Source organism: Dendrobates tinctorius, unplaced genomic scaffold, assembly GCF_039654945.1.
Source record: "Dendrobates tinctorius isolate UK_male_01 unplaced genomic scaffold, ASM3965494v1 ptg000117l, whole genome shotgun sequence".
Taxonomy (NCBI): domain Eukaryota; kingdom Metazoa; phylum Chordata; class Amphibia; order Anura; family Dendrobatidae; genus Dendrobates; species Dendrobates tinctorius.
This window is the reverse complement of record NW_027361785.1, coordinates 3,068,492-3,096,415: the sequence shown is the minus strand read 5'-3', so window position 1 is coordinate 3,096,415 and position 27,924 is coordinate 3,068,492. Positions and strand designations below refer to the sequence as shown.

At 45.5% G+C, this 27,924-nt stretch overlaps 1 protein-coding gene across 1 annotated transcript in view; it reads right to left on the bottom strand.

Moving 5' to 3' along the window:
- Nucleotides 1-27,924, bottom strand: part of LOC141101407 (parapinopsin-like) — a 428,410-nt gene that overhangs the window by 95,934 nt on the left and 304,552 nt on the right. The window contains exon 3 of the mRNA XM_073590484.1: nucleotides 8,800-9,125. Coding sequence (XP_073446585.1) covers nucleotides 8,800-9,125 — 326 coding nt within the window. The remainder of the gene's footprint in view (nucleotides 1-8,799; nucleotides 9,126-27,924) is intronic.

The window sequence follows — 27,924 nt, the reverse complement described above, 5'->3', positions numbered from 1 at the left end:
TGCAGGTGTTGGAGGCTGGTCAGGTGTTCCCATCTTACCTGGAGAGTGGGATACTACACCTCAGGAGGAGGTGCAGTACCTCTGTGGCGACTGAACCCTCAGGGGCGCCACATTTTTCTGAGAACCATGCCCAGTTGAATAAAAAGACATTTGTATACAGTAAAAAGAGGGCCATATCTTAGTAACTTAGAAAAAGGGCCAGGAACAACAACAACAACAACAAAAAAACAGTTGTTGATTCAGGAGAACAGTGGCTTTTTCACCAGGTTAAAACAATTACATATTTATGGCAACTGAATTAATACAGCACTGTATATGACAGCACATGAAGTATGTCAGCACTATGGAGTACCAAGGTCTCTATATAAAGAGGAAGATACATTCATATAAATTACACCTTACAACCACATACACATACAGTATAATGTCAGCAGCGTAAATGTGATTATTAATTTCATTTTTTTATATTTGCCTCTTTGTTCTATAAAACATATCCGGAATTTAATCTCTAAGAGTTAAGAAATCAGTTATTTTAAGATGAATAGTGCCATTGTTCTAATGATGTGATTGTCTGGGAGTACACCCCGATACTGCTGTTCCATAAATACTGCCCTACATGCTGAGTAGCCAGAAGAGCTTCCTTGTGTCTGGTGTCAGGTGCTAGATCACATTGCTTGTCTTGTACACACTAGTTATGAGTGTGTCCGCTATTTCACGGTCTTACAATTTATTGGACCCTTAGACACCAGACATTTTTGTACGGGTTCCACTAAAGCTGATTTAGTTCATATTTTTGGAGAGTTGGACTTTCTCATAAATAACTATTTATGCTCTACAGCTATGTGTAAATCACAAAATAGAAATTCTGGTAAAGAATGATCACATAGATATAAATGTAGCCTGCTAGGCATAATGGCCATGCAACAGTGTTATGATCCTTATTTGTTTTAATATATCAACACCTGCTGTGACTGTGATGAAAATCAGCTATGTCAGTCAGTCATGTAAAAGCATTTGTAAAGTCAAAATTTGCAAGAACAAATTATGAATCAAATATTCTGCAGTTCACTTTTTTATATTTAAAGTAAATCTGTCAGTAAGATTTCACACCCCAAACTATGTGTATGTGCATGTAGCTTTTTCAAAGACTAGTTGAATAACACCTTTAACTGGACAGTGTATCTCTCTGTTACTGAGAAATAATTGTTTGAATTGTGTAGGAAAGCAGGTGGTGAGGTCCTGGATGGAAGGTATTTACCTTGGTGATATGAGTCCTGGAGGTGAAATTATGGGTCCAGGTTTTAGGAGTGACCAGAAGAGCTTGGATGGGAATGGTCACTCCCATACCTCCAGACCAAGCTTTGCAGGTCTTATTTAATGCAGCTCAGAGGGGCTTTGTGTGGGTGGAGGAAAAGACCTGTTAGTGCTGGTCAGTCTCCGACAGAATCTAAGAGAGCTGGACGTGTATCTCAACGGGTGAGCCTGTAGTGCTGTATGAACTGTTTCCTTTTTTTTAATTTACATTTTTGCTAGAAAAAGGTTGTTTTGGTTGTGAGTCCTCTGCAAGTTTTTGTGAGAAGTTAATTTTGTTGGACCAGAGCCATTGCCTGTGAGTGTACGCTAGCGACTGCCAAAAATTCCAACAGTTAATTTACAAATGTGACTGAAGTTATTTGTAGATCTGAAGTGTATGTCATTCTTCTTCTATTCTCTTCCCTACTCCACCTCCTCATGCCTAACAGCTCCTTTGCCTGAAGTCACACAGCATAGAGGCTGTCATTCAAGCAGGGAAAAACAAAGCTTGATGGGGAATAGAGCTGGAGTGACAGAGGCTTCCGATCTACATCCTCATTTCATAACTATTCAAATGCTGATTTCTCAGTAACAGAGGAATGGACTGACCATGTAAAGGTATTGGTGTACTTGTCTTTGAAAGAGCTATATGCACATATAATTAGTGTGGGAGATTAAATCCTGCTGACAAATTCCCTTTAACTGTAAAGCTGATAAGTTGTCTATGCATATAAAACTTATTTATTTATTATGCTTTGCTAATGTAGCGCCATCATATTCTGCAGCTCCCCAAGGCACCAAAGCAAATACTTGATTTTGTCAGGTTCTTTACTAATGGACCCTAAGAACATCAATCTTTCATCTACTGTAAGATATCATACGGGTACAATACTATTTAAATTTTTAGTGATCAGTAGCCTCGGCTTCATTTTCTAGCTGGAAAGTTATGTGATTGCTGCAGCTAATCACTGCCGGCAACGGTAACCAATGTGTCAGTGCTATTCTCAGTGATTGACTGCAAAGGTCACATGTCTATTTGGCCAGAAAAGTATGTACAGAGATGTTTGCTGCTGCATTTACCTGCCCTTCTGACAGGAGGACAAGGCACAGAAAATGTGTACATCTGTGGTGTTGCAACGTATGTCTATTGTGTTGCATTTAATGGATGTCTATGTAGTTGTATGACATCATGTGTATAAATAAAGTCACATCAGGGGCAGACATACTGCTGGTACAACTGTGCCGTGACACCAAACGAGAGGGAGCCCAATCAGTTACTGAAACCTCATGAATCACGATCCATCTTAGAGTCGGCGGCATCATCAAAACTAAGTGGAGAGAACAAGGTTGTGCCTGAATCCTTTGCAGCCAGAGGCGTCGGCCACTGAGCCTGCTTCTCCTCTTGTCGATGTTGCTGCTGGCTCTGAGATGCTGGAAACCCACAGCACTACTGGATGAGAGAGTCGCATGATGGGTGTCTCTAGCGCCATCTCCTGGACCCAGAGAGGAGAGGGGTGCTCTGTGCACCATACCAGCCTTCACAACATGCAGACACCTCTAATGTGGATTTGCACAAAGTGCGCAAGAGGGAGGATGGGGTTGCTAAGAAGGGAGAGACACTAGTTCTTACTGGCTCAGTGTGAAGTGAATGATGTCTACAGCCACTATAAAGTTGTGGAGAGGACAACTTACAGTTGCAGGCACAGTACAGTGACACAGGGGTCTCATCCCCATCGGCCATTCACAGACTCCGCTTTCTGAGCACACCGTGGGCTGGCAGGGGATGTACAGGAAGTGACTTTTTCCTTAAATATATATTTTGGAGAAGGAAACTGTAGAAGGGGAATGTAGACAGGTCTGATGGAGGGCAATACTATTACAGTTTCTCCTGTAGAAAATTTGTAAGAATTTTGTTTGAAAAAATAAAACTTAATTGGTAGTAACTCCTTCTCGACATATGACTTACAGTTACGTCATATGTCACATCCCTGCCTTTATTGAGGGCTGGCATGCCGAGTCTTCATGTTTCCAGGCAGCTGATGGCTAATTTGGCTGTAAAATCATATTGCCAGGTCAGTTTTGCCATATAATGAGCATGGTAAATTAAAAAAAAAAAATTCACTCCCCACACTTTCAACTCACCTGTCCTGCCTCTGCCTCTTCTCCTCTCCCCATGCTACCTCACTCAGCATCCTCATCTGTCCTCTCGCAGCTCTTCTGCTCGAGTGCCCCTTTTCCTGTAAGCAGGATCTTCAGCCTCACTGTTCATGGCAACCTTAGCACGTATGCTAAGTATCACTGCTATTAATCCCTTTATGTTCATAGGTGTAGTATAATGACAGGTGGGTGGGCTGTTATTATTGTGTATGTTTTTTTAGGTGGGAAATATAATTAGCACAATGTGGGTTTAATTGTATATTAGTATTGTGTGCTACTATTGAAAACGGTGTTAGCATGCTAATATCATAGCACAATAACTGTAGACTTGCCTGTAATAAATATTCTTTAATGATACACGGTTTTGTTTCAGTTACCGTATTTTTCGGATTATAAGACGCACTTTTTTCCTCCCAAATTTGGGGGAAAATGGGGGTGCGTCTTATATTTCGAATATACCTTACCAGCCGCTGTGGAGCAGGGTCCCAGTGTCGCTGCTGTAGGAGGCAAGAGTGGCGCGTTGCTGCAGACCGCAGGCTGGGATGAGGGGGTGTTTTAAGGTGCGACACTGTGGCTGTTCGGTGATGCGGGGGCTCTGCCGACATTCTGTGAAAACCATGGTTTACATTGCGTTGGACTCTGGGAAAATGGCTTCCGGGGACAGCGCATGTGTGACACCCCAGAGTCCGGTTGTCACAGTGACATTGCCTCCCTCTAAGGCCTGTTTCACACATCAGTTTTTTGCTTTAGTTAAAATCCGCTAAAATGGCGGACAATGGATCTGTTCTTGGACTGATGACAACGTTTGTCACGGACCTTTATTTTAACGGATCCGTCGAAGGACGAATTTTAAAGGAACCGCTGCCAGGGGAGGGGAGGGAGAGAGAGAGAGAATTTTTTTGCCGCTAGAACAGAGTTTAGGGTTAAATTTCCAAGCAACCCAAATCCTCCGGGCATGCGCAATGTCAAATGCGGATCCGGCCGCCGAAAAAGCGTTGCATGGTCTGTTCAGGCATGTCGGCGGACGCCAAAATTTTGGCGGATCCGCAAAAAAACAGATCAAACGGATAGCCATCCGTCAAGATCCTCCGGTAATGCAACTCAATGGGAAAAAAAACGGATCCGCCAAGCAAAATGGCGGATCCGTTTCTTTGCACAATGACGGATTTTGACGGATTTCAAAAAACTGATTTGTGAAACAGGCCTAATGGGTAAAGTCATGCCTGGAGGCAGGAGGGGGACCCCCATGCCAGGTAACAGATTACATTACAATTCCAGCTGCAGGTTAGAAAGAGGAGCTGCCTTATAAAATTTGGCCAGCAGATGGGGTTAGTGAGTCAGCAAGTAGTGAGCTGAGAGAAAGCAAAGGGGGTTGTCATGGAGACGGGAGCAGTGAAGCTCATGACAGGACGGTTAGTGAGAGAGTTGAAGACGGGAAGCTGATCTGTGAGGAGGGGAAGGACAGGAGCAGAGACTTTTGTCGACCGCATGGATACCCTGAACAAGTGCTTACCAACCAAGGTCCAGCCTTTGAGGCAGAAGTGTTCCAGGAGTTCTGTAACATGTACGGTTGCAAGAAAATCAGAACGACGCCGTACCATCCACAGACAAATGGCATGTGTGAGAAGATGAACCAGGTGGTCATTGACTTATTGAAGACCTTACCTCTGGAGGAACGAAACCAGTGGCCAGAGTAGTTGCCAGATCTGGTAGATCAATATAATCATATACCAGTAAACTCCACCAACTGCATTCCAGCCAACCTGATTTCGACATGGGAGTCTTAACACCTGAGACGACATCACCAGATGCAGACTGGGATACAGAGCGGCGGCAACAATACCGCAAAGTGCAAGAATGTGTGGAGAAAAGTTTGTCCCAAGCAAGACAGAGGCAGGAAAGGAATTACAATCAACACGCCCCTGCAGTTCCCTTAACACCAGGAGAACAAGTACTCAAAAGAAAAAGGCGAGTTCACAAACTAGATGACCAGTGGGAGGCAGAGCCATACAATTTTATACCTTCAGACTTTAATAACACCAAGGTATGCCTCATCAGCAAGGATGGAGGAGAAACGTTAGAGGCAGTCTCAAGAGATCATCTAAAGATGTGCCCTGATCAATTGAAAGACAAGGAGGAAGTCCAAGACACTCAACTGCCCAGAGTAGAAGTGGAAGAGAAGATCCATACTATCCTTGGAGAATTTCCTCGGACGTGGACACAAGTGAATCAGGCTATCGTAATACCAGTCCTAACCTTTCACCAGCCTACTGCACCAGATGAAGCAGAGACTCTTAATGAAATGGCTCCAGTAACAGCTGCCACATCTGCAGTGGAATGTGGAAATCTGTCCCCTGCTAGCAGCAAATCTGTCAATCTCATGGTGAGTCTAATAGTCAGGAGAAGGCAGTCCAGAATACCAATATTACACAAGTCCACTTATAGTATAGTGACTAGTGCACCAGCACTAGACATTAGAGAACAGGTCAGGTCATCGGAGATACCTATATTGCATAGATCCACTCGTAGTACCAGAGGTCAGATCCCTGTCCATTATAGAGAATACATAATGTAAATGAATTAATAAGACTGTATAGTTGTAACCGTTAAGCATGAGAGCCTACAGAGACTTACTGTATGAACTTTTTAAGTATTCGTAATAACCAGTTGAAGGACAATTGGGCCACAGGACTATGTGTGGTCAGAACTTTATTTGTAAATAGTTACACCAACTTGGCCTTGAAAATAAGCCGCCGGCGTGGCCAACAAACCAGGCCCATCTACAGAGTGCCCTGTAGCCACGCCCAGGGATGACACACAAAGTGGGCTAAGGCGGTTCCCACAAACCAAACCCCAGGTACAAGGACCAAGACAATTCCTGGATGGCAGCGTAAGGACTGGTCGCTGCAGTAACTGTGTTATTGTTCCTTTTTCTTTTCTGGTTTTTGAGAATTTTTACATTTTTAAGACTTTGTAGATTTTCATTAATTGTTGTTGTTAACAATTCTTGTTATGTTTCCTCAGTCCGGGAGTACTGAACTTAACTGGGGGGAATGTGACACCCCAGAGTCCGGTTGTCACAGTGACATTGTCTCCCTCTAATGGGTAATGTTATGCTGGAGGCAGGAGGGGGGCCCCCATGCCAGGTAACAGATTACATTACAATTCCAGCTGCAGGTCAGAAAGGGGAGCTGCCTTATAAATTCTTGCCAGCAGATGGGGTTAGTGAGTCAGCAAGTAGTGAGCTGAGAGAAAGCAAAGGTGGTTGTCATGAAGACGGGAGCAGTGAAGCTCATGACAGGACGGCTAGTGTGAGAGTTGAAGATGGGAAGCTGATCTGTGAGGAGGGGAAGGACAGGAGCAGAGACAAGGGGCTCCGGGGAAGCTAAAAACCGCATAGCAGACCCCAGAGCGAAGCGCTGATAGAAAAAGGGACACCAGAGTCCTGGGCTGGGCAGGAGCTGTATGTCCTGACCGCCGAATCTGGAAGTACAGGGGACTGCAAGTTCCTGAGCGACATTGAACACCTGAGGGCACGGCAGCATATCAGGAGCCCGGGGCTGATGGTGAAAAGGACAGTACCCGTGGAATAGGCTTACGCTGACAGCCATACAGGTTAGAGAAACCATCATGCAATAGAGGGTCGCAACTCAGTTACAAACAGCAGAGACCTGCATACAAAGCGCAGAAGGAAGGTCCCAAAACCCCACCTGGCACGGTGGATCCCCTGAATGCCTCCAGGCAAGCTGGACTCTATCCATCACCTGTATGTGGTACCCCGGATTGCAACGACTTGCAAGTAAAAGGTAAAGAAAACTGCATCTCTCTGAGTACTTTTCTTATTTCTCTGCACCCCAACGTTCACCGCCATCTGAACAATTAATCAAATATCTTTGCCCTGGGTCCCCCGCTCTACCCGTTGGGCGCTGAACCATTCTTTGCTGCGTCACCATCAGCCGCAGAGGACTGAAGCTGCAGCGTCGGCCACTCGTTGCCGAACACCATGGGTGGTGTCACCCTTCAACATCACACAACTTTCCTCTATTTTATTACTGGACGCCCAGGGCCATGGACAGGGTCACTGCCACCGTGACATCCCCCATTGAAGTTAACGGGCCCGGTACCGAGTAACCCACGGCCCTGTGGGGCACTCCACATGCACAGATGGAGATCTTGGCACCAAGATCTGGGGAAATGAGCGCCAAGATCTCCATTTGCTCATGCACCGCCCCTGGCTGTCATTTTCCCAGAGTCGACTGCAAAGTAAATCATGGAAGTGTGGGGGTCCCGGGCTTTCACAAAATATCAGCAGAGCCCCCACATCACCAAACACCCACAGAGGCTCACATTCAAACACCCCTTTCTCCCAGTCTGGGGTCCGCAGCATCACTCCACTCCTGCCTCCGCCAGCAGCGAACCTGGGACCCCGTTTCACTGCAGCCATCATCCCCAGTAAGCAATAAGAGGCAAGGATTGTAAGAAGCACCTTTTTATTAAAAAAAAGTTTTTTTTCCTATTTTTCTCCTCAAAATTTGGGGTGCGCCTTATAAACCGCAAAATATGGTAGTCTCCGCTCATATATTATATAGCAAAGTGACCATAGACCGTTTAGGCGTAAGGTATTAGCCGGATATTAGTTATTGATAGTCAAACCTGAGATTAATAATTAATATATAGTGTACCCCATGTAACATATTATATATATGCATTTGTGAATGTGTGTACTATGTACATGTATGTACAATGTTTAAATGGGTATATTATATTGTGCTTAATGTGAATATACAGTGTCGAAAAAAAAAATCTTTACATATAAAATCAGTCACGATTTCTCTTCTTTAAAGTGCACACAATGGGGGAGATGATCAAAAACTGTCTAATAGCAAAACTGGCTTAGGAAAATGTAAACACTAATTAATACTACAATAAAACACTTGAATGTTAAGATTTTGTTTAAGTTGTAAAGATTTTTTTGCCGACACTGTATATGTAAATGTGTTTATGTGGGTGGGGTTTGATAGGGGGGCCCAGACACATGTCCTGCACAGGGGTCCTTCACTGTCAGTGTCTGCCTGGAGTCATATGTCTCTAACTTTAATATTGCAAAAAAATCTAAAAATGTTGATGCTATAAATATGATATCATAATTTTTTTATGTAATTTCTCTTTGAAAATCCCCTTTATAATCTCAAAAAATTCGACAAAGAAATCATAGCACATTGCATTGCAAATCTAACATGACATTTTCTGCAATATTGCTGTAGCCTTTCTGCCTATTTCATAGAGGTATTACAAAAAAAAAACAACTGGAATATATCCAACACTTAAAGGCCATAGCATGCTTCTTACCTGTTTTACAGCGTAAAGTAGCCTTCCATAACAATACACCATGACGACAACAGGTAACACCAAGCAAAAGATAAAAAGACAGATGATGTAAGAAATGGATTCCGTAGTTTCGGAAGTCCAGCGCACTGAACAGCTGGTGCCTGCCCCTTCTATCCCATAGCTGCTCCACCCAAGGAGTGGTGGCACCGTCCATATCAGCGAGTAAATCCAGGAGCTAGCCACAGCAAGCAGGGCTTTTGTAAATTTTGGACCTCCTTTGTTGTATAACGTCAGAGTGGTGTAACGCTCATACGACAGTATGGCCAGAGAGATGAGAGACACAATACCTGCAAATAGTACAACATTTATTAGGCATCATGAAACTACATGTAAATAATAATCTTCAATAGAAACAGATTATATTACAGTCTATGACTATTGTCCGGTATTATATATCGGGGGTAAGAAACTCTCTGTGAGCAACAAAATAATATCATCCCCTATGATACGGTACACTTGTGACAGTCACTGGTAAAGTGCTGGAGGGGAGATATGTTTCACTACACCTAACGGCGTCAGTGATATAAAACCCAGAGTTTTTCTTCCAGCACACTAAGGCTATGTGCCTACGTTGCAGAAATGCTGCGGAATTGTCCGCAGCATTTCCGCAACTCCCTGCCGCGGGTAAAACGCATGTGGAATTCGCATGCATTTTCCTGCAAAACACAAGCGTTTTGCAAGCATTTTTAGCTTGCAGAATGCTAGCGCTTTTCCAAGCGATTTGAAGCATCGCATGGAAAAGTGATTGACAGGTTGGTCACACTTGTCATGCATAGTGCTTGACAAGGGTGACCAACTTTTTACTACTGATGCTGCCTATGCAGCATCAATAGTAAAAGATAGAATGTTAAAAATAATAAAAAAATACAAAATAGGGATATACTCACCTCCTGACGGCCTCCGATCTCCTCAGTGGTGATCCCGGTCCTCATCGGCGCTGGCGGCAACTTCCGTTCCCAGGGATGCATTACGTGAATGACCTCTGATGACGTAGGGGTCTCGCGAGACCGCTACATCATCAGAGGTCATTCATGCAATGCATCCCTGGGAAAAGAAGTTGCTGGCAGCGCCGCGTGCACCGCTGAGGACTCCGGGGGCCGACAAAGGGTAATATCCCTATTTTTTATTTTAATTCTATTTTTTACAGGAATATGGTACCCAGGGCATGAAGGAGAATTTCCTCTCCTCTTGACCCTGCGTACCATCCGCACATGAAGCGCTCACTTTACACATGCGTAAAGTGAGTGTTTCAATGCAATCCTATGGCAGCGGAATTGCCACGATTACGCAGAATTAATGAACATGCTGCGTATTTTACCGCTCTGCGATTCCGCAGTGGGAAAATCCGCAGCATGCGCACAGCAACTGCGGAATCCCATAGGATTGCATGGGAATGTGTTTTTTAAGCGGCAAAAACGCGGCGGAAACGCTTAAAACACACAACATGGGCACACAGCCTAAGTGTTGTGAGGGGTTAAGTTAATTTGTATAATGGGTTGGCTTTTATGTGGGCATCCATAGAGCGGTGGGAGGATGTCCACCTTTTCTCCACCCTAGTGTGTGATTTGGGGCTTAAGTAGATGTCCTCCAAAGGCAGTAGTTTTCAGTGCCTGGAGAGGAACACTCCAGAGAAGTGGTTGTGCTGGAACCAACCTGAAGCGTGTTTGTTCTGCTAGCTGTTAGTGGGAGAAACCTCGCTCTCAGAAGGACTGTGCTTTCTGATACCAATTTGTTTTGCTTACCTGTTTTGCCCAGAGGGCTGTATTTGCTTTACTACACCTTGGTATATGCGGTCCATAGTAAAGCAATAGGAATTCTTAAAGCCGCAGTGTTCCCGTGTCTATCTCCGTGTATAGCCGAGTGAGCCGATCTACAACAATGTATACATTGTAACAAACGCTCAGATATGTAAGTAAGGTTTTTTTTTACATGTCTCATTTTTGCTGTGTTTTTTCCACCCCGCACTTTTTTTTGCAGCATTTCACTGTTCCAGGAAAGTGATTGAGACTTTTAAAATCTGCTGCTGCTTATTTTTTCCTAGCAGATTTGAGGCAGTTTTACACCTACAGAATGTCAATTCTTTCAGAATTTTTGCAGCATGTTTCACCCATTAAAATGGACCAATGTGGGAGTACTATTATTCACATCATGAGGGTCATGATGGTAGGTAGGGGCGCAGAATTGTATTCTATAGGGCCACAAAGGGGACAATATTAGTGTAAGGAGCCAGAATGGGAGATTATATTAATACTTGGGCACCTTGGAGGATGTTACTAATGTATAGTGCCATGAAGGAAGACAATGTTAATTTATAGGGCAACAAAAGGGAGAACATAATGTACTGGGCAGCAAACAGGGGGCATTATTAATATGTCAAGACCCATTGGGCAACTTATTAATGTGTAAGGCACAATAGTTGACCTTTTTAAGTTATGTTAGTAGAATGGGTAACATTAGTAATATATGGGGCCTCAATTAGTGGGACATTATTAATGTTCAGAGACTGGTACATATGTTATTTCTGTATGGAATCATAAAGGGGAACTTTACTATTTTACTGAGGCAACAAAAGTTGACATATTCATTACTACTGTATGAGGAACAGGGAGGTGAAAATTTATACTGTCTGTTGGTAGTCAATATTGGGGATGTCAGTACTGTAGTGTTCTTTATTTTTGGGATACTGTTATTGTGGGCGGAGGAGGTGCTGTTACTCTATAGGTCATCAAGGCAGTATTATAGCACTATGGTGTTTGTAGCGAAGTGGGTGAAAAAGTAGGGAGGGTACTCTAAAAGTGAACAGCCTCGGATATCGATGTGTTACATTCTGCAGAGGTGTGTCATGGAGTCATGGAGGGAAGAAATCATAGCGATCTGCATCGGATGGTTAACAAAGGGGAAATTACTTTCACTGGCGATGTTGCTGATGAGTCACTGGATTTATCTGTGCTGTACACAAATGTATGGTCTACAGAGCACCTGGCATCTACCGCTATATGCTCAGTTTATGGGGTAATATTGATCTTAGTAGAGTGGCTTTATTAATGATCAGTATAGTGGTTTTATTCAGTCACCACTCGGTATGTGCGGATAATATGTGATAATGGTGTAGCAGCATAATTTTGCCCTTGTATTGTATAGGCTAGGTTCACACCAATATAGTGGTCACTACCAAGAACTACATTGGCATTTTTGCAAGAATTCTCGAAAAACAGGATTCCCACGGAAACCCTGACAGGACACTGATGGAGCCATTCACTTCAATGGAGTAATGTTGGACAGTGCCGGCCTCCATCCTGGTAGTATTCGTCTTCTCAGACAAGAACAAAAACATGATCTGCCATTTGTGTGTTTTTGTGCATGTCTGAAAAAGATGAACACTACCAGGACTGAGGCCAGACAGTGTCCAACGTGATTTCATTAAAGTGAATGGCTCTGTAGGGATTCTTGTCGGAATCCTTTTTTTCATATATTCTGGCAAAAACCCTAACATAATAATACAGAGTGGAGATCACTGTATGAGTATGAACCTACCCTTACTTACAAAATCATCTTGTAGCATTTACTGTAAGATTTACATATTATATTTTTATTACTCTTCATTTAATTTAAGGAGCGTGAACCCAGACTCTAGTAATGCCCACATCTGAGTAACAAACCTTAATACTTCAGCAAACCAAGATATTTTAGACAATTATATGATTCCAACTTTAGGGGTGTGTTGCAGTTTGGGGAAGGCAATTTTCTGTTTCAGCATAACCTTTGCCTCAGTGCATAAAACAAGGTCCATTAAGGCAATGTTAGGTGAGTTTGGCATGGAAGAACTTGAATGAACCACAAAGAGCCCTGACGTGAATGCGATATCGACACCTTTGGGATGAACTAGAATGGAGATTGTGACGACTCATCCAACAAATGCTCCTCTGGATGAACGGGCATAAATTCCAAGAGACACTGCAAATTATTTTAGGAATCCTTACGAGAAGAGTAAAAACTGTTATAGCTACAAGGTGAGGATCAACTCCGTATTACTGCCTATGGGTTTATTATAGGATGCCATAAAAGCTAATATAGGTGTAATCTGAAGGTGTCCCAGTGTATTTATATTAGGGGTGAGGAATCTTTTTTCTGCCAAGGGCCATTTGGATATTTATACCATCCTTCGGGTGCCGTATAAACTCCACCCACAAAGTATGTCCTGACTCTGGCACTGGTTTCATGACTTAATCTTTCATTGCATGCCCTTCAATGCTCAGTAGTGAACACTGCGTGTGTGTGCTAACAGAACAAGAAGACATTAATGAGCTTGTGGCAATCAAAATACAGCTCCCTGCCCAAGAATGCGGTCCCTGAGAATCTGCTCGGGGGCCTGATAAAAGGTCATCGAGGGCTGTAAATGGCCCTGGGGCCTGAGGTTCCCCACCCCTGGTCTATATAGTGTATGTTGATTTATATCTTTATATGTTTACATCTTATTCTACTGTACTCTTTATTTTCTCAGGAGTAGCACAGGGTTAGATATTTTGTACTTCAGCCTACGCTCTACACTAAAAACTGAAGGTTGTGGTCTATTAGGCATTTTTTTTCAAAACAGGCACATTGCATATGTCAATGTATAAAGAATCTGCGGGGGAGGGTTAATGTCATCTTGTTTTGTACCAAACATGTTTCTCCTTGGTTGCAGTTACTAACTGTTCACATTGTACAAGTAGATCCTTAATATGTCTGTGTGCACAGCTTTATTGTCATATATTTTAACCCCAACTACCTCCTCCTAAACACTGGAAATGTACCTGCAAAGCATAACATTTATTTTGGCAAATAATTATGTCTATTTCTGTTTCCGTAAATTCCTTAAGGCAGAGTTTTTTCTGCGACATCGGACAAATAATTTACTTGGCTAATATGCGAAGTTTATATTGTAGTTACTCGGAAGAAAAAAAAAACGGTTACAACTCCAGGCAGGGTCGTATGCAAAATTCTAGCCCGGAGATTTTCAGCAAGTGTTTAGCAATACAGCTACAGAATTAGTGTGTTAGTAAATGTCAAGTAGAGGTTTCCCTAGGCTTTATCTTACAGAGTCCTTGTGAGAAGGAGAAATGCTAAGTTTCTAAGATGAAGTGAAATAAAAAATAATCCTAGCCATTTACCATATAATCATTGACTTCATTCATGCTGTTTTAGTGTGATAATTGAAGTTGCAATAAAAAAACAAATTATTTCCGTGGGATGATTGCATTTGTCTACTCCCTTTTCTCCCTCTCCATTAATAAAAACATGTAAAAAGCAGCTTTGATGAAGCGGGCTGGACTTGGTGTAGTAGGAACCATACATTTGTGCCCTGAAAAGTACACAGCAGCAAGACTAAGCCCTGATCACTTTTATTTTACTCCAGTTGCTTCTGATGTTGCTGCCCATTTTCTACATTACAGTACATTGTATACCTCTAAACTAACTGATGACACACATGTACTTTTTTGTAAGGGGGTTAGCTGTGGCCCCTTTTTCACAATTAATTCCCAATTGTGAGTTGTAAAAAAGCTGAAAGAGGTGGTAAGTTATACCTGTCATTTCAGGTGACATTTCAGAATAAGCTGTAACAAGTGTCTATGAGGAATCACACCATTTCTAGCTATTATTGTCACACATTTTAACCAGTTTTCCCCTCTACATGCTATAATTTCTAGTTGTCGCTGAGCTAGTGGGTGAAGACTAACTGCTAAGATGTCTCCCAAACACAGTACACAGATATGTTAAGGATTGCTTCACTGTCTCCATGTAGGATATGTTCGGAAGCAGCACGGATTTCATAATGGATGAGTACTGAGCAGTGGAGTTGTGAATCCAGTGAAAAAAATTAGTAACATGCAGCATCACATCTATCGTATTTTTCGGACCATAAGACGCACTTTTTTCCCCCAAAATTTTTGGGGAAAGTGGGGGGTGCGTCTTATGGTAGCAATATACTTACATCCGTCCATGGCTGGTAGCTGGTGTGGGTGCCGCGGGGCTCTGTGGTACGGTGATGGCAGCGGGCTGTGCTCCGGTGCAGGGGTAGCGGCTCTCTGTGCTCCGTGGGGGGCTCCGCCGGCATTTCCTCAAAGCCCGGAGGCCCCTGCACATCCGTTGCTGGCTGCTGCCATGTTGCGGTGACCTCGAGGAACATGGACGCCAGGAAGATGGCTGCCGGTTCAGGGACGGCGCATGCGCAGGTTCAGATCTCGTCCCGAGATCTCGGGAGATGAGATTCAAATCTCGGGAATGAGATCTCGTCCCCCGAGACCTCGGGACGAGATCTGAATCTGCGCATGCGCTGTCCCCGGACCGGCGGCCATCTTCCCGGCGTCTATGTTCCCGGAGGCCACCGCAACATGGCAGGAGTCAGCAACGGATGTGCGGGGATCTCCGGGCTTCGAGGAAATGCCGGCAGAGCCGCCACCCCTGCACCGGAGCACAGCCTGCTGCCACCCTCACCCCACAAAGCCCACCTGCCCCAGCACAGCCCAGCTGCCCCAGCACAGCCCAGCTGCCCCAGCACAACCAACCTGCCCCAGCACAGCCCACCTGCCCCAGCACAGAGCCGCCCCACCAGCCTGGAGCACTGAATGACCCCTGTGACCACTCCTCCACCTGTACCAGATCCCTTCCCCGATAAGCTGAATTTGGACTGTAAGACAGACCCCCATTTGACACATTATTTTTTTCCCTATTTTCCTTCTGAAAATTGGGGTGTGTCTTATAGTCCGAAAAATACGGTAAATGATCTGGCAATGTGTATTGTCTTGAGCAAAACAGATTGAAACAGTCTTTCAGAGTTAAGGATGAGTACACAAGGCTGGAGGGAGTAGAAATAGCAAATTTTTCTCATAACCTATATTGGAAAGTTGACAATATATGATTGTACTATTCATTGATGCAAAGTTTGGAGAAATGTCGGTGACCTTTTAAGTGTGTGCAATAGCATTATATAGATTCACTAATTGGAGGTTTGTCTGGTTACATCACAAACCCTTTTTCCATCCCCAAATGGACTGAGGGAACTACAGTCATTGCATACTCCAGGCACCTGATAAATAAGTGTTACTTATTATAGTGGGACTTATCTGCCTGAGACGCCTAATATCATCACAAACAGAAATGGTTTTAGGCCTCTGAGCTACCCTAAGGGTAATTTGTAACAAAACAAAAAAAAAATCCCTATCTTTGTGTACACGCTTTAGTACTTTGTTTAAAGTGTGAAGGCATTATTGTTAAGCAAGTTGCTTAATTTGTCTCCGAATTTTATGCTTTGAAAATTGTGGCATGGCTGCTACATACTTATGAATTTACTAATAGCATTTTATTAAGGACCTTGCAGCTTTAGATGTCTGAGGAAGATTAGATTTTATAAGATATTCCCAGACTGAGATTAAAAGCGAAGAGAATGGAGAAGTTTTAATGTAAATGTGATCATTTGATTTCATTATGTGTCTACCCTGCATTCTCTCTACAGACACTAATGCGCTAACGTCTGTATTATTTATCTCCTGCGTCTCCTGAGATATCAACATTGTTTCTACATTGAAAAGGAAGAATATTTATTATAGGAGCAGTCAGAAAAGTGATCACAAAACGTTACAAGGGCGGACATTGGCTGATTGGTGCCCCCGGTGCAAGAAATGGGTCTGATCCCTTCTCCTTTTATGGCAACAAAAGATACAAAATATACTACACAGAGTTAATTCACACTTTATATATATCCGTTATACAGCTTCTTACCGTATGCTACAAACATTCTGTGCCCATGTCACTCACATGCCACATAGAAACCAGCCACACACCAGACACATGCCACATAAAAGCCAATTGTCTCTTCAGTGGACTAGAACTCTAGTGCCACCTAGTAGCAATCCTAAAAGTCAATATCGACTCTACAACGAGCCTTGTCACATGACTTAGGATAAAATCCAAAACCAGAATCTCAATTTGCAGTCATAAAATACAGTCACATACTAGACACATACCACACAGGGCCGGCCCGAACGTATAGGCGAACTAGGCGGCCGCCTAGGGCGCCGACCCAAAGGGGGCGCCAGAGAAAAAATAGAAAAAATTATAAAAAATCTTTTCAAAAGTCAAAAAGTTTTAGGGATGGAAAGAAAAGTGTACATATTTAAGGGCAAATATGATGCAAGAGAGGTTGGTTGGGTTGGCAACAATTTCGATAGAATCTGAAGTTGCTAAACAAATTAATCTCGGTGACTTAGTGTCATCCTTTTCAAAAAAAAGGCAAGGAAGCAAAAATTTTAATTACCTATGGTCATTTTTGTTTTGTGTTATTGACTACTTTGTATCTATTTGTCCTATACAACTTCTCAGAAGATTAAAGAGTTAGGAGAGAGTTAATTAATCGTTGTTGTGGTTTATTTTGCTCCTAAATTTATATCCCAAGTTTTCATCTACTGCCAAGAATAGTAGGGGCGCAACAAAATAGTTTTGCCTAGGGCGCCGTAATCTCTCGGGCCGGCCCTGATACCACAAGGACCCCAGTCACACACTTGACAAAAGCCACACACATGATTGTCACAAACTAGACACATATCAAATTCAAATCAATACGCTACACATGCCAGTCCCTCACTAGACATATACCACATGATGCAAATGCCAGTCACACACTTGACACAGGCCATATACACATCATAAATCACACTAAAGATGTGTCACATACAAGTGTCACTTGTGTCAAGCCAATAACACGCTAGACACATAGCACATACTTACCAGGTACATGCCAAAAAACTGTACATACCAGTCACACACTAGACCCATGGCACATTTATGCCAGTCACAACTGGACATCTGCCATATGCATGCTAGTGACAAACTAGACACATGCCACAATACATACAGGTGCTTCTCACAAAATTAGAATATCATCAAAAAGTTAATTTATTTCAGTTCTTCAATACAAAAAGTGAAACTCATATACTATATAGTCATTACACACAGAGTGATCTATTTCAAGTGTTTATTTCTGTTAATGTTCATGACTATGGCTTCCAGTCAATGAAAACCCAAAAGTCATTATTTCAGTAAGTTAGAATACTTTATTACACCAGCTTGAAAAATTATTTTAAAATCCAAAATGTTGGCCTACAGAAATGTATGTTCAGTAAATGCACTCAATACTTGGTCGGGGCTCCTTTTGCATCAATTACTGCATCAATGCTGCGTGGCATGGAGGTGATCAGCCTGTGGCACTGCTTGGCACCTGCTCACACTGCCAAAAGTACCAATTCCTGGTTTAAACACAACAGTATCACGGTGCTTGATTGGCCAGCAAACTCGCCTGACCTTAACCCCATAGAAAATCTATGGGGTATTGCAAGAGGAAGATTAGAGACACCAGACCCAACAATGCAGACGAGCTGAAGGCTGGTATCAAAGCAACCTGGGCTTCCTTAACACCTCAGCAGTGCCACAGGCTGATCGCCTCCATGCCACGCCACATTGATGCAGCAATTAATGAAAAAGGAGCCTCGACCAAGTATTGAGTGCATAAATATATAGAGAACTTTGGCACTCTAAATTAAAGCCGGGAAAAAATTACATCTACCGTTCCAGATGATGAACCCAAATGAATACAGAAATTTGCAATTCATAAGACCCAAGTGAGTACAGATATTTGTAATTCATTAACTTTTCGGCATTATATCGGCTTTTTTAAGATATATCTGCAACAGCACCACAATGTTAATTTCCAATAATAATAAAAAAAATGTTTTTTTTAAATACAAAAGGAAAAGTGAGTCTGAATCAATTGCCATATACCAGGATGGGGCCCAGAATGAGGGCCATATACCAGGATGGGGGTGACATACAGTATACTGGGATGGGAGCCATATACCAGGATGGGGCCATATACTAGGATGGGTACCAGGATGAGGGCCTTTTACCAGGATGGGGGACATATCCAGAAAAAAGAAAAAATTTCCAGTTACTATAAGATCCATTTATTGAGTGAAAAGTAACACAGAGTTCACATGATTGTCTCTATTACGCGTTTCGAACACCCACACTGTGTTCTTTATCAAAAAAGCTGACGACAATGCTGGCAAATGCCTTTTTGTACACAGCTATAGCCAATAGAAAATGATGATACACATGTGTCACATACAATTAATTAAAATTACCCCATATGGGTATTACTAAGACATGTAGAAAAGCATATATCAATTACTAAAACATATAGAAAAGCATTTAGCAGTTAACCACCATTAATAACAAGAAAAAAGAAAACGCAAAAAAAACACACCACAATAATTGTTTGCATAATTTAACAATTCAATGTCCTCACATTAATAATGATATAAGATCTCTGTTACGTGTTACAGAACCACTCAGCACCCAGAATATGTTGTGCAGTTATATGTATGTATAATAGGTTCTATGTGAGATGCATGTCCCTAATGCATCAGCCCACAGGCTGCGCCCCTGGGCAGAGGGGACACGATATTCTCCTTTTGTCCGCCCTCCCCCCCACCTTTGTAATTCCCACAGTAAACATCGGCAGGCTCCGGCCACCTGCGGCTTTTGTAATGCATGTCTGGCCTGCCGCATTTCTATTGGCCTGCCCTCTGTATCTGTGTGATATATTCTGTGTCCTGTGAGTAAAGTGTTGTCAGACTGGAAATACGAGGAGAAGCAGTGATCTTTTATATGCGCCCATGTAACCAAGGAATTCCAGCCAGCGTCATTCATTCAGACTCCAGCCAGCTTAGAGCGGACCTCTGAAAACACGGGGTGGTACTGAAAGAGGTACCCCAGCTTGGTAGACCCCGTTACACTGGTGGCAGACAGCGGGATATGATACCCCTTCTACAGGAGGAAAGGAATGAATGGAAAATAACTACCAGAAGTTAAAGAGGACTACATTAAAAGATCTGGTGGAAGCCCGAGGGTTGATCACCAGCAACAAAACAAAAGTTGATTTGATAGCAGCCATCATGGAACACGACAGTGCAGCGCCCCTCAATGTGAATGTGGAGGAGACCGAATTCCAGAGGGAGGTAAAGAACAGACTGGCGTTCTATGGCCTAAACCCTGCAATAGAGATCATACGAGAGGTGATGGCTGATGTGCGTACTGATCTGAAGGAAAAGATGGCCGAGTGGACCAGGATAGAGCTAGCCAAGATGGAGATGGCAGAGCGGACCAAAGTGGAGCTGACCAAGATGGAGATGGCAGAGCAGAGAGAGGAGAGTCAGCGAGCAGGGGGAGCTCTGGCCTTCGACCAGGTACCTTCAACAGTAAGCCACAAAAGATCCAGTATAATGCCTTCCGACAGTTGGGGGAGGCAGAGGAAGACATTGATGGCTGTCTGCAGGACTTTGAGCGGCAGTGTGCCCTTCATCAAGTGAAGCCGGAGGAACGGGTTCAGATTCTGGCCAGCAAGCAGACAGGCCGGGCAGCGGACGCCTATCGCACGGTACCTGATGAGGACTGTATGGACTATGAGCGGATCAAAGAAGTGATCTTGGCCCGGTATGCGCTGACACCAGAGGCCTACCGCCAAAAGTGCCGCGGACTTATAAAACGCGTAACCGATACCCACGCTGAATGGGCCTGTAAATTACGGCGGTCACTGCTACAGTGGGTACAAGGGAGCCAAGCAACCACTAAGGAGGACGTCCTCCAGCTCTTCCTGTTAGAACAATTCTTTAATGGACTAAACCCCGAGACACAGGAATGGCTTCAGGACAGGCGGCCAACAACTCTTGAGGAAGCCGCTCGTCTGGCCAATGAACATCATGACGCCAGGAGGCTGCAGTTGTCCGGATCAAAGGTGGTCACTAGGGGCCCGCCCATGGACCTGGAGGGCCCCAAACCACCGAAGATTGTAGGGGGACCAGCTAGAAACCCGGCCTACCACAGTCCCCCTGGGGCACGATGCCACACCTGTCGTCAGCTGGGCCACCTGCAAAGACAATGTCCCAGCCGGACTCAGCATACCCAGTGGCCAAAGGCGGGAACAGCTACCTTCAGCTGGGCTGCTGTACACTGCTACCAAGCCGAAGCTGACGCGGCATTGGGGGCTACGACTAACTAAGAGGTGGAAGAGATGGAGGAAGTGCTGCATGAAGTAGACCCCATGCAGGCAGCCCGGGCAGATAATCGACAACAGCATCGACAGGTCGTGTGGGTTAATGGGAAACGTATGCAGGGACTAAGAGATTCCGGGGCAACTTTGACCCTTGTGAAGCCTCATCTCGTCCGGGACCAAGAGAAGACGGACCGGACAGTGGCAGTCCGTGTAGCAGGGGGAGCTATACATCGACTGCCCACTGCCAGGATTCACCTGAACTGGCGAGTCGGGGATGGCCTTGTTGAGGTCGGCTTGATGGAGGATTTACCTGCAGACGTCTTGCTGGGAAATGACTTGGGGCCCATGTTGTCTGCATTCTCGGCCGCCCCTCTGGCTGAGACCTATCCTGTGACTACCCGGAGACAAGCTCGAGCTGCGGAGGCGGAATCACACTCAGAGGAGGCCCTGGTAAGACATCCCAGCCCTACACGTATTCCCATAGCCAGATACATTTCTTGGGCCACCCCAGATTAATTTAAGAGGGAGTTACTTGAGGATCCTTCATTAGAGGGATATCGTGGGAAGGCACAGGAGGGGAGAGGAGTACTGGAAGTGGAACAGTTTGTATGGAAGCAGGGACTCCTCTACCGGATCACAGAGCAGCACCACACAGGGACGAGCCCCACTATAAAACAACAGCTGGTAGTTCCCAAGAAGTATAGGCAGGAGTTACTGCGAATCTCTCATGATATACCATTGGCCGGGCACTTCGGTGTCAGTCGCACCAGGCATCGTCTGACACAAAACTTCTTTTGGCCGGGGGGTAACCTATGATGTTTGTCAGTACTGCCAGACCTGTGACAGTTGTTAGCGCATTGGCAAGAGGGGGGGATCGATGCAAGGCCAAATTACGCCCCCTCCCCATTGTGATGGAACCATTTAGCCGAGTAGCGGTCGATCTGATAGGGCCGTTAGCCAAACCCAGTCCGTCCGGGAAAAAGTATATATTGACAGTGGTAGATTATGCCACACGGTATCCAGAGGCGATTGCGTTACCTAACATACTGGCAGAGACGGTGGCGGCCGCCCTGCTCCAGGTTTTCTCACGGGTTGGATTTCCCCGGAAGATTATCTCGGACCAGGGTACCCAGTTTACAGCAGAGGTGACCAACCAACTGTGGAAGCTGTGCGGCGTAAAGTCCATTAGAAGCGCCCCATACCACCCGCAAACCAATGGGTTGTGTGAACGCTTTAACGGGACATTAAAACAGCTCATTGGGACTTTTACCAGGACCTACAGGGACTGGGAGAAATTCTTGCCACACCTCCTGTTTGCCTATCGGGAGGAGCCCCAAGAATCCACAGGGTTCTCCCCATTCGAGCTGGTATACGGGAGACGGGTAAGGGGACCCCTAGACTTAGTGCTGGAACACTGGGAAGGGGAGGACCTCATAGAAGGGGTACCTAATGTACCCTATGTGCTGGAATTCTGGGACCGCCTACAAGAGCTGGCCCAGGTTGTACGTAAGAACATGCAGGCGACCCAGCAGCGCCAGCGCGTATGGTACGATCGGAGGGCCAGAGAGCGCACTTTGGAAATAGGACAGAAGGTCCTGGTGTTAGAGCCCATTAAGCAGAATAAGCTTCAAGCTGCATGGCATGGACCCTACCAGGTAGTGGGGAAAATAGCCAGCACAACCTATAATGTCGCCGATTGTGACGACCCCAGGGTTATCCGCATGTTCCACGTGAATATGCTGAAGCCCTACCGGGAGAGCCCTGGAGAGGTAGTGGCCATCTGTGCACCTGAAGCAGAGGATTTAGCCAGACTTCCCTTGACGGATGTCTTAGGGGAAAGGACTCAGTCTAAACATGGGACCAGGCACACTTGGGTGAAGACTAGAGTTGAGCGACTTTTGGTTTTTTAGGGTCGCGTTTCGTTTCGTGAAACCCGACTTTTCCAAAAGTCGGGTCGAGCAAGATCGTCCGATTATAGGGAAAAGTCGGGGTCGTCCCGAAACACGAAACCCAATGTAAGTCAATGGGGAATAAAAGTCGGCAGTGAGAGGAGGACAGGAAACACACCTACAGTGCCCATTTGAATGCCAAAAGCATCAATTCTTCTTACTTAAGCTTGTCAACCTTAATTAACTTCATAATACAAGTTACGCACTGAAAAATGGGGGTTATTTGGCTAAAGTTGTGGGGGGGAGGGCTGGCTGCAGGTTTTCATGTGCCCTGGGCGAAAGAGCGCCCCTTTAACACATACCACAACTCATCATGCTCCGATACGGCAGATAAATAGCGGTATAGTACAATGAAAAATACCTCACTTTTTACATCTCATGACGAGGCCCATCTATTTCTCCATACAGAATCATTGGTCCCATATAATGTTTGAAACAGTATATGATGAGCTCCACATAATGCTACAGTATATGTTGGTCCCCATGGATGAAGCTCCACTGTCTTATGGGCCCAAATAATGCTCCAAACATAATGGGCCCCATTTCTAATGCTCTAGTGTATAATGGGCCCTGTAAATGCTGCTCCAGTGTCTGATGTCCACCTTTGAAATGTTCCAGTGTATGGTGGGCCCCATCTATCATTCTCCAGAGTATAGTGCTCCCCAAAAATTGCTGTCCCAACATTGAAAACAATCAAATAAGTCTCCTCGCTAGGGAATCCCTGTACTTGTCTGGACAGGTGCTGTAGCTTGCTTAACAGCTCGCCAGCCGTTCTCACGCCCAGTATGGATTGCACGTGATTGCACAAAGGTTAGAAAGGGTACCGTATCCCTGGATAACATGTATGGATAGCGTACACATTCAAAATATATGTCTCAGGAGGCAGGCTCAGACGTGTCAGGCCCAGTATGGATTGCACGTGATTGCACAAAGGTTAGAAAGGGTACCGTATCCCTGGATAACATGTATGGATAGCGTACACATTCAAAATATATGTCTCAGGAGGCAGGCTCAGACGGTGTCAGGCACAGTATGGATTGCACGTGATTGCACAAAGGTTAGAAAGGGTACCGTATCCCCGGATAACATGTATGGATAGCGTACACATTCAAAATATATGTCTCAGGAGGCAGGCTCAGACGGTGTTAGGCCCAGTATGGATTGCACGTGATTGCACAAAGGTTAGAAAGGGTACCGTATCCCCGGATAACATGTATGGATAGCGTACACATTCAAAATATATGTCTCAGGAGGCAGGCTCAGACGGTGTCAGGCCCAGTATGGATTGCACGTGATTGCACAAAGGTTAGAAAGGGTACCGTATCCCTGGATAACATGTATGGATAGCGTACACATTCAAAATATATGTCTCAGGAGGCAGGCTCAGACGGTGTCAGGCACAGTATGGATTGCACGTGATTGCACAAAGGTTAGAAAGGGTACCGTATCCCTGGATAACATGTATGGATAGCGTACACATTCAAAATATATGTCTCAGGAGGCAGGCTCAGACGGTGTTAGGCCCAGTATGGATTGCACGTGATTGCACAAAGGTTAGAAAGGGTACCGTATCCCCGGATAACATGTATGTATAGCGTACACATTCAAAATATATGTCTCAGGAGGCAGGCTCAGACGGTGTTAGGCCCAGTATGGATTGCACGTGATTGCACAAAGGTTAGAAAGGGTACCGTATCCCTGGATAACATGTATGGATAGCGTACACATTCAAAATATATGTCTCAGGAGGCAGGCTCAGACGGTGTTAGGCCCAGTATGGATTGCACGTGATTGCACAAAGGTTAGAAAGGGTACCGTATCCCTGGATAACATGTATGGATAGCGTACACATTCAAAATATATGTCTCAGGAGGCAGGCTCAGACGGTGTCAGGCACAGTATGGATTGCACGTGATTGCACAAAGGTTAGAAAGGGTACCGTATCCCCGGATAACATGTATGGATAGTGTACACATTCAAAATATATGTCTCAGGAGGCAGGCTCAGACGGTGTCAGGCACAGTATGGATTTGACGGCCCAGATTACACAGCGGAGGAGCAGGGAGAGGTAAAGATTGCAAATGCTGGGGCCCTGCCCGAGCAAGGGGGGCCCACTCATGGGCGTCGGTACTGGCACTGGGCCCCTCATAGTACAGCGGTGTGTCTGACGGCGGGTGTGCACCACCACCGTCAGAGACACTTGATTGCACTATGAGGGACCCTGTGCCAGTGCCCGCACCCAAGAGTCGGCCTACCCACCTGTCCAGGGCAACGGCACTCGCACGGTGTCGTGCGGTAGGTGGTGACCCCGGCCATGGGGGGGGAGGCAGCACAGTTAGGGAGTTTTAGAAAGTGGCATATGTTGATGTTGGACATTCAGCTGATGCAAAAGGCGAAATAGGTGAAGTACCAGGAAGAGGTGGACCAAAGCAAGCCATTTTTCTGTCACCCTATGTGTCATCAGGGGAAGGTGGGACAAAATCCTTGGAAACCCATGTGTGGTTCATTTTAATGAAGGTTAGATCATCCACATTTTGGGTTGACAGACGGGTCCTTTTTTCTGTCAGGATTGATCCAGCTGCACTGAAGACTCTTTCCGATAGCACACTTGCAGCTGGGCAAGCGAGCTCCTGTAAGGCATATTGGGCCAATTCAGGCCAGGTGTCCAGTTTAGCGGCCTAATAGTCAAAGGGGAATGACCTGTGTGGGAGAACATCGATAAGGGAGGAAAAGTAGTTTGTAACCATAGTTGACAACTGCTGTCTCCTGTCACTTTCCATCGATGCAGTATTACCAGTTGTGTGTGAGCGGTATTTGAAAAATCAGTCCACAACATTGTCATGAAACCCCTGTCTCCAACGCCACTTCTGCTGTGTGCACCACGAACACCTCTGCCAAGCTGCCCCCGGCCCGTACGGCTCGTGTGAGAACCATCACCGCTGCTGTGTGCTGGGAATGCCTCAAGCAACCGATTTACCAGAGTTGCTTGTTTATTAGCCAATATTAGGTCAAGGTTCTCCTGTGGCATGATGTTTTGTAATTTGCCTTTATAGCGTGGATCCAGGATGCTGGCCAACCAGTAGTCGTCATCGTTCATCATTTTGGCAATGCGGGGGTCCCTTTTTAGGATCCGCAAGGCATAATCTGACATGTGGGCCAATGTTCCCGGTGTCAATGATGCACTGCGAGTGCTGGGTGGAGGAGCACTTTCTGGCAAATCCACATCCCTCCAGTCACGCACAAACCCTGTACCAGACCTTGCCACGCCAACATTTTCACTTGCCCCACGAGATGCATCCTCCTCCCCTAAGTAATCATCCCCATCATCCTCCTCCTCCTCCTCTTCTTCCTCCACCTCGTCCAGGAGAGGTCCCTGAGCAGACAATGGCTGAATGTCATCAAGGATTCCCTCCTCCTCTTCCTCCTCATCAACATTGGCTGCAGACGCCTGCTCCTTAAGGTGCGTCAAAGTTTGCATGAGCAGACGCATAAGTGGGATGCTCATGCTTAGGATGGCGTCGTCTGCGCTTACCAGCCGTGTGCATTCCTCAAAACACTGAAGGACTTTACAAAGGTCTTTCAGCTTCGACCACTGCACGCCTGTCAACTCCATGTCTGCTCTCAAAGTGCCTGGCCGTGTATCCTCCCACAAATGCATTATGGCCTGCCTCTGCTCGCACAGCCGCTCCACCATGTGCAGGGTGGAGTTCCACCTTGTTGCAATGTCGATAATGAGGCGGTGGTTGGGAAGGTGGAGCAATCGCTGCAGCTTCTGCATACGAACGGAGTGTACAGGCGACCGGCGGATGTGCGCGCACAGTCTTCGCACCTTCTGGAGCAGGGCTGTTAACTCCGGATAATTTTTGAGGAAGCACTGCACCACCAGGTTCAAGGTGTGAGCCAAGCAAGGTATGTGGCTGAGTTTTGAAAGGGCTATGGCTGCCACAAAATTACGGCCGTTATCACTAACTACCTTGCCTGCCTCAAGATGTACACTGCCCAGCCATGACTCAGTTTGTCGCTTCAAGTACTCGGCCAGCACCTCGGCGGTGTGTCTGTCGCCCAAACACATCATCTGCAACACAGCCTGCTGACGCTTTCCACTAGCTGCTCGATAGGGGGACACATCGTGTGCAACAGTGGCAGCTGCAGATGGAGTGCTCGTACGACTGCGCTCTGTGGACAAGCTTTCGCTTCTGGAGGAGGAGGAGGAGGAGGAGGAGGAGGAGGGTCGAACGCCTACAGCCAACTATTTCCTATACCGTGGGATAGGCAGCACTGTCCCACCACCACTGTCCCCTGTGGACCCTGCATCCTCACATTAACCCAGTGCGCAGTGATGGACACGTAACGGCCCTGGCCATGCCGACTGGACCATGCATCAGTTGTGAGGTGCACCTTTCCGCTCACTGACTGCTTGAGTGCATGGACAATGCGGTCTTTCACATGATGGTGGAGGGCTGGGATGGCTTTGCGAGAGAAGAAGTGGCGACTGGGTAGGTCATAGCGTGGTACTGCATAGGCCATGAGTTCGCGGAAAGCTGTGCTTTCCACCAACCAAAAGGGCATCATCTCAAACGAGATTAGTTTGGCAATGTGGGCGTTCAAACCCAGTGTACGCGGATGAGAGACTGAGTACTTTCTTGACCTACTCATAGTGTCTGGGAGGGTGAGCTGGACTTGAGAGCTGCATATGGTGGAAGTAGCGGTGGACAGGGCGGACTGAGAGAGGGTTGATGATGGTGATGGAGTTGGTGTTCTTTCTGATGGCCTAGAATCAGTCTTTCGTTGATATAACAGTGGGATTCCCTGACTGCTGTGGTCTTGCAACGACACCTCAACATTTGCTGCTGTGCTAACCGGTGGGCTTACAGTGGGGGAAACAATGTAGCGTTTCTGACTACCTTCGTTGTGATCAGTTGCACATGTGGCACTTGAGGTTTGGTGTTGTGTCCACGCTTGCAAGTGCATGCTGGTTAAATGTCTAAGCATGCAACTGGTATTCAAATTTTTCAGATTTTTCCCTCGGCTAAAGGTCTTTGCGCACTTCTT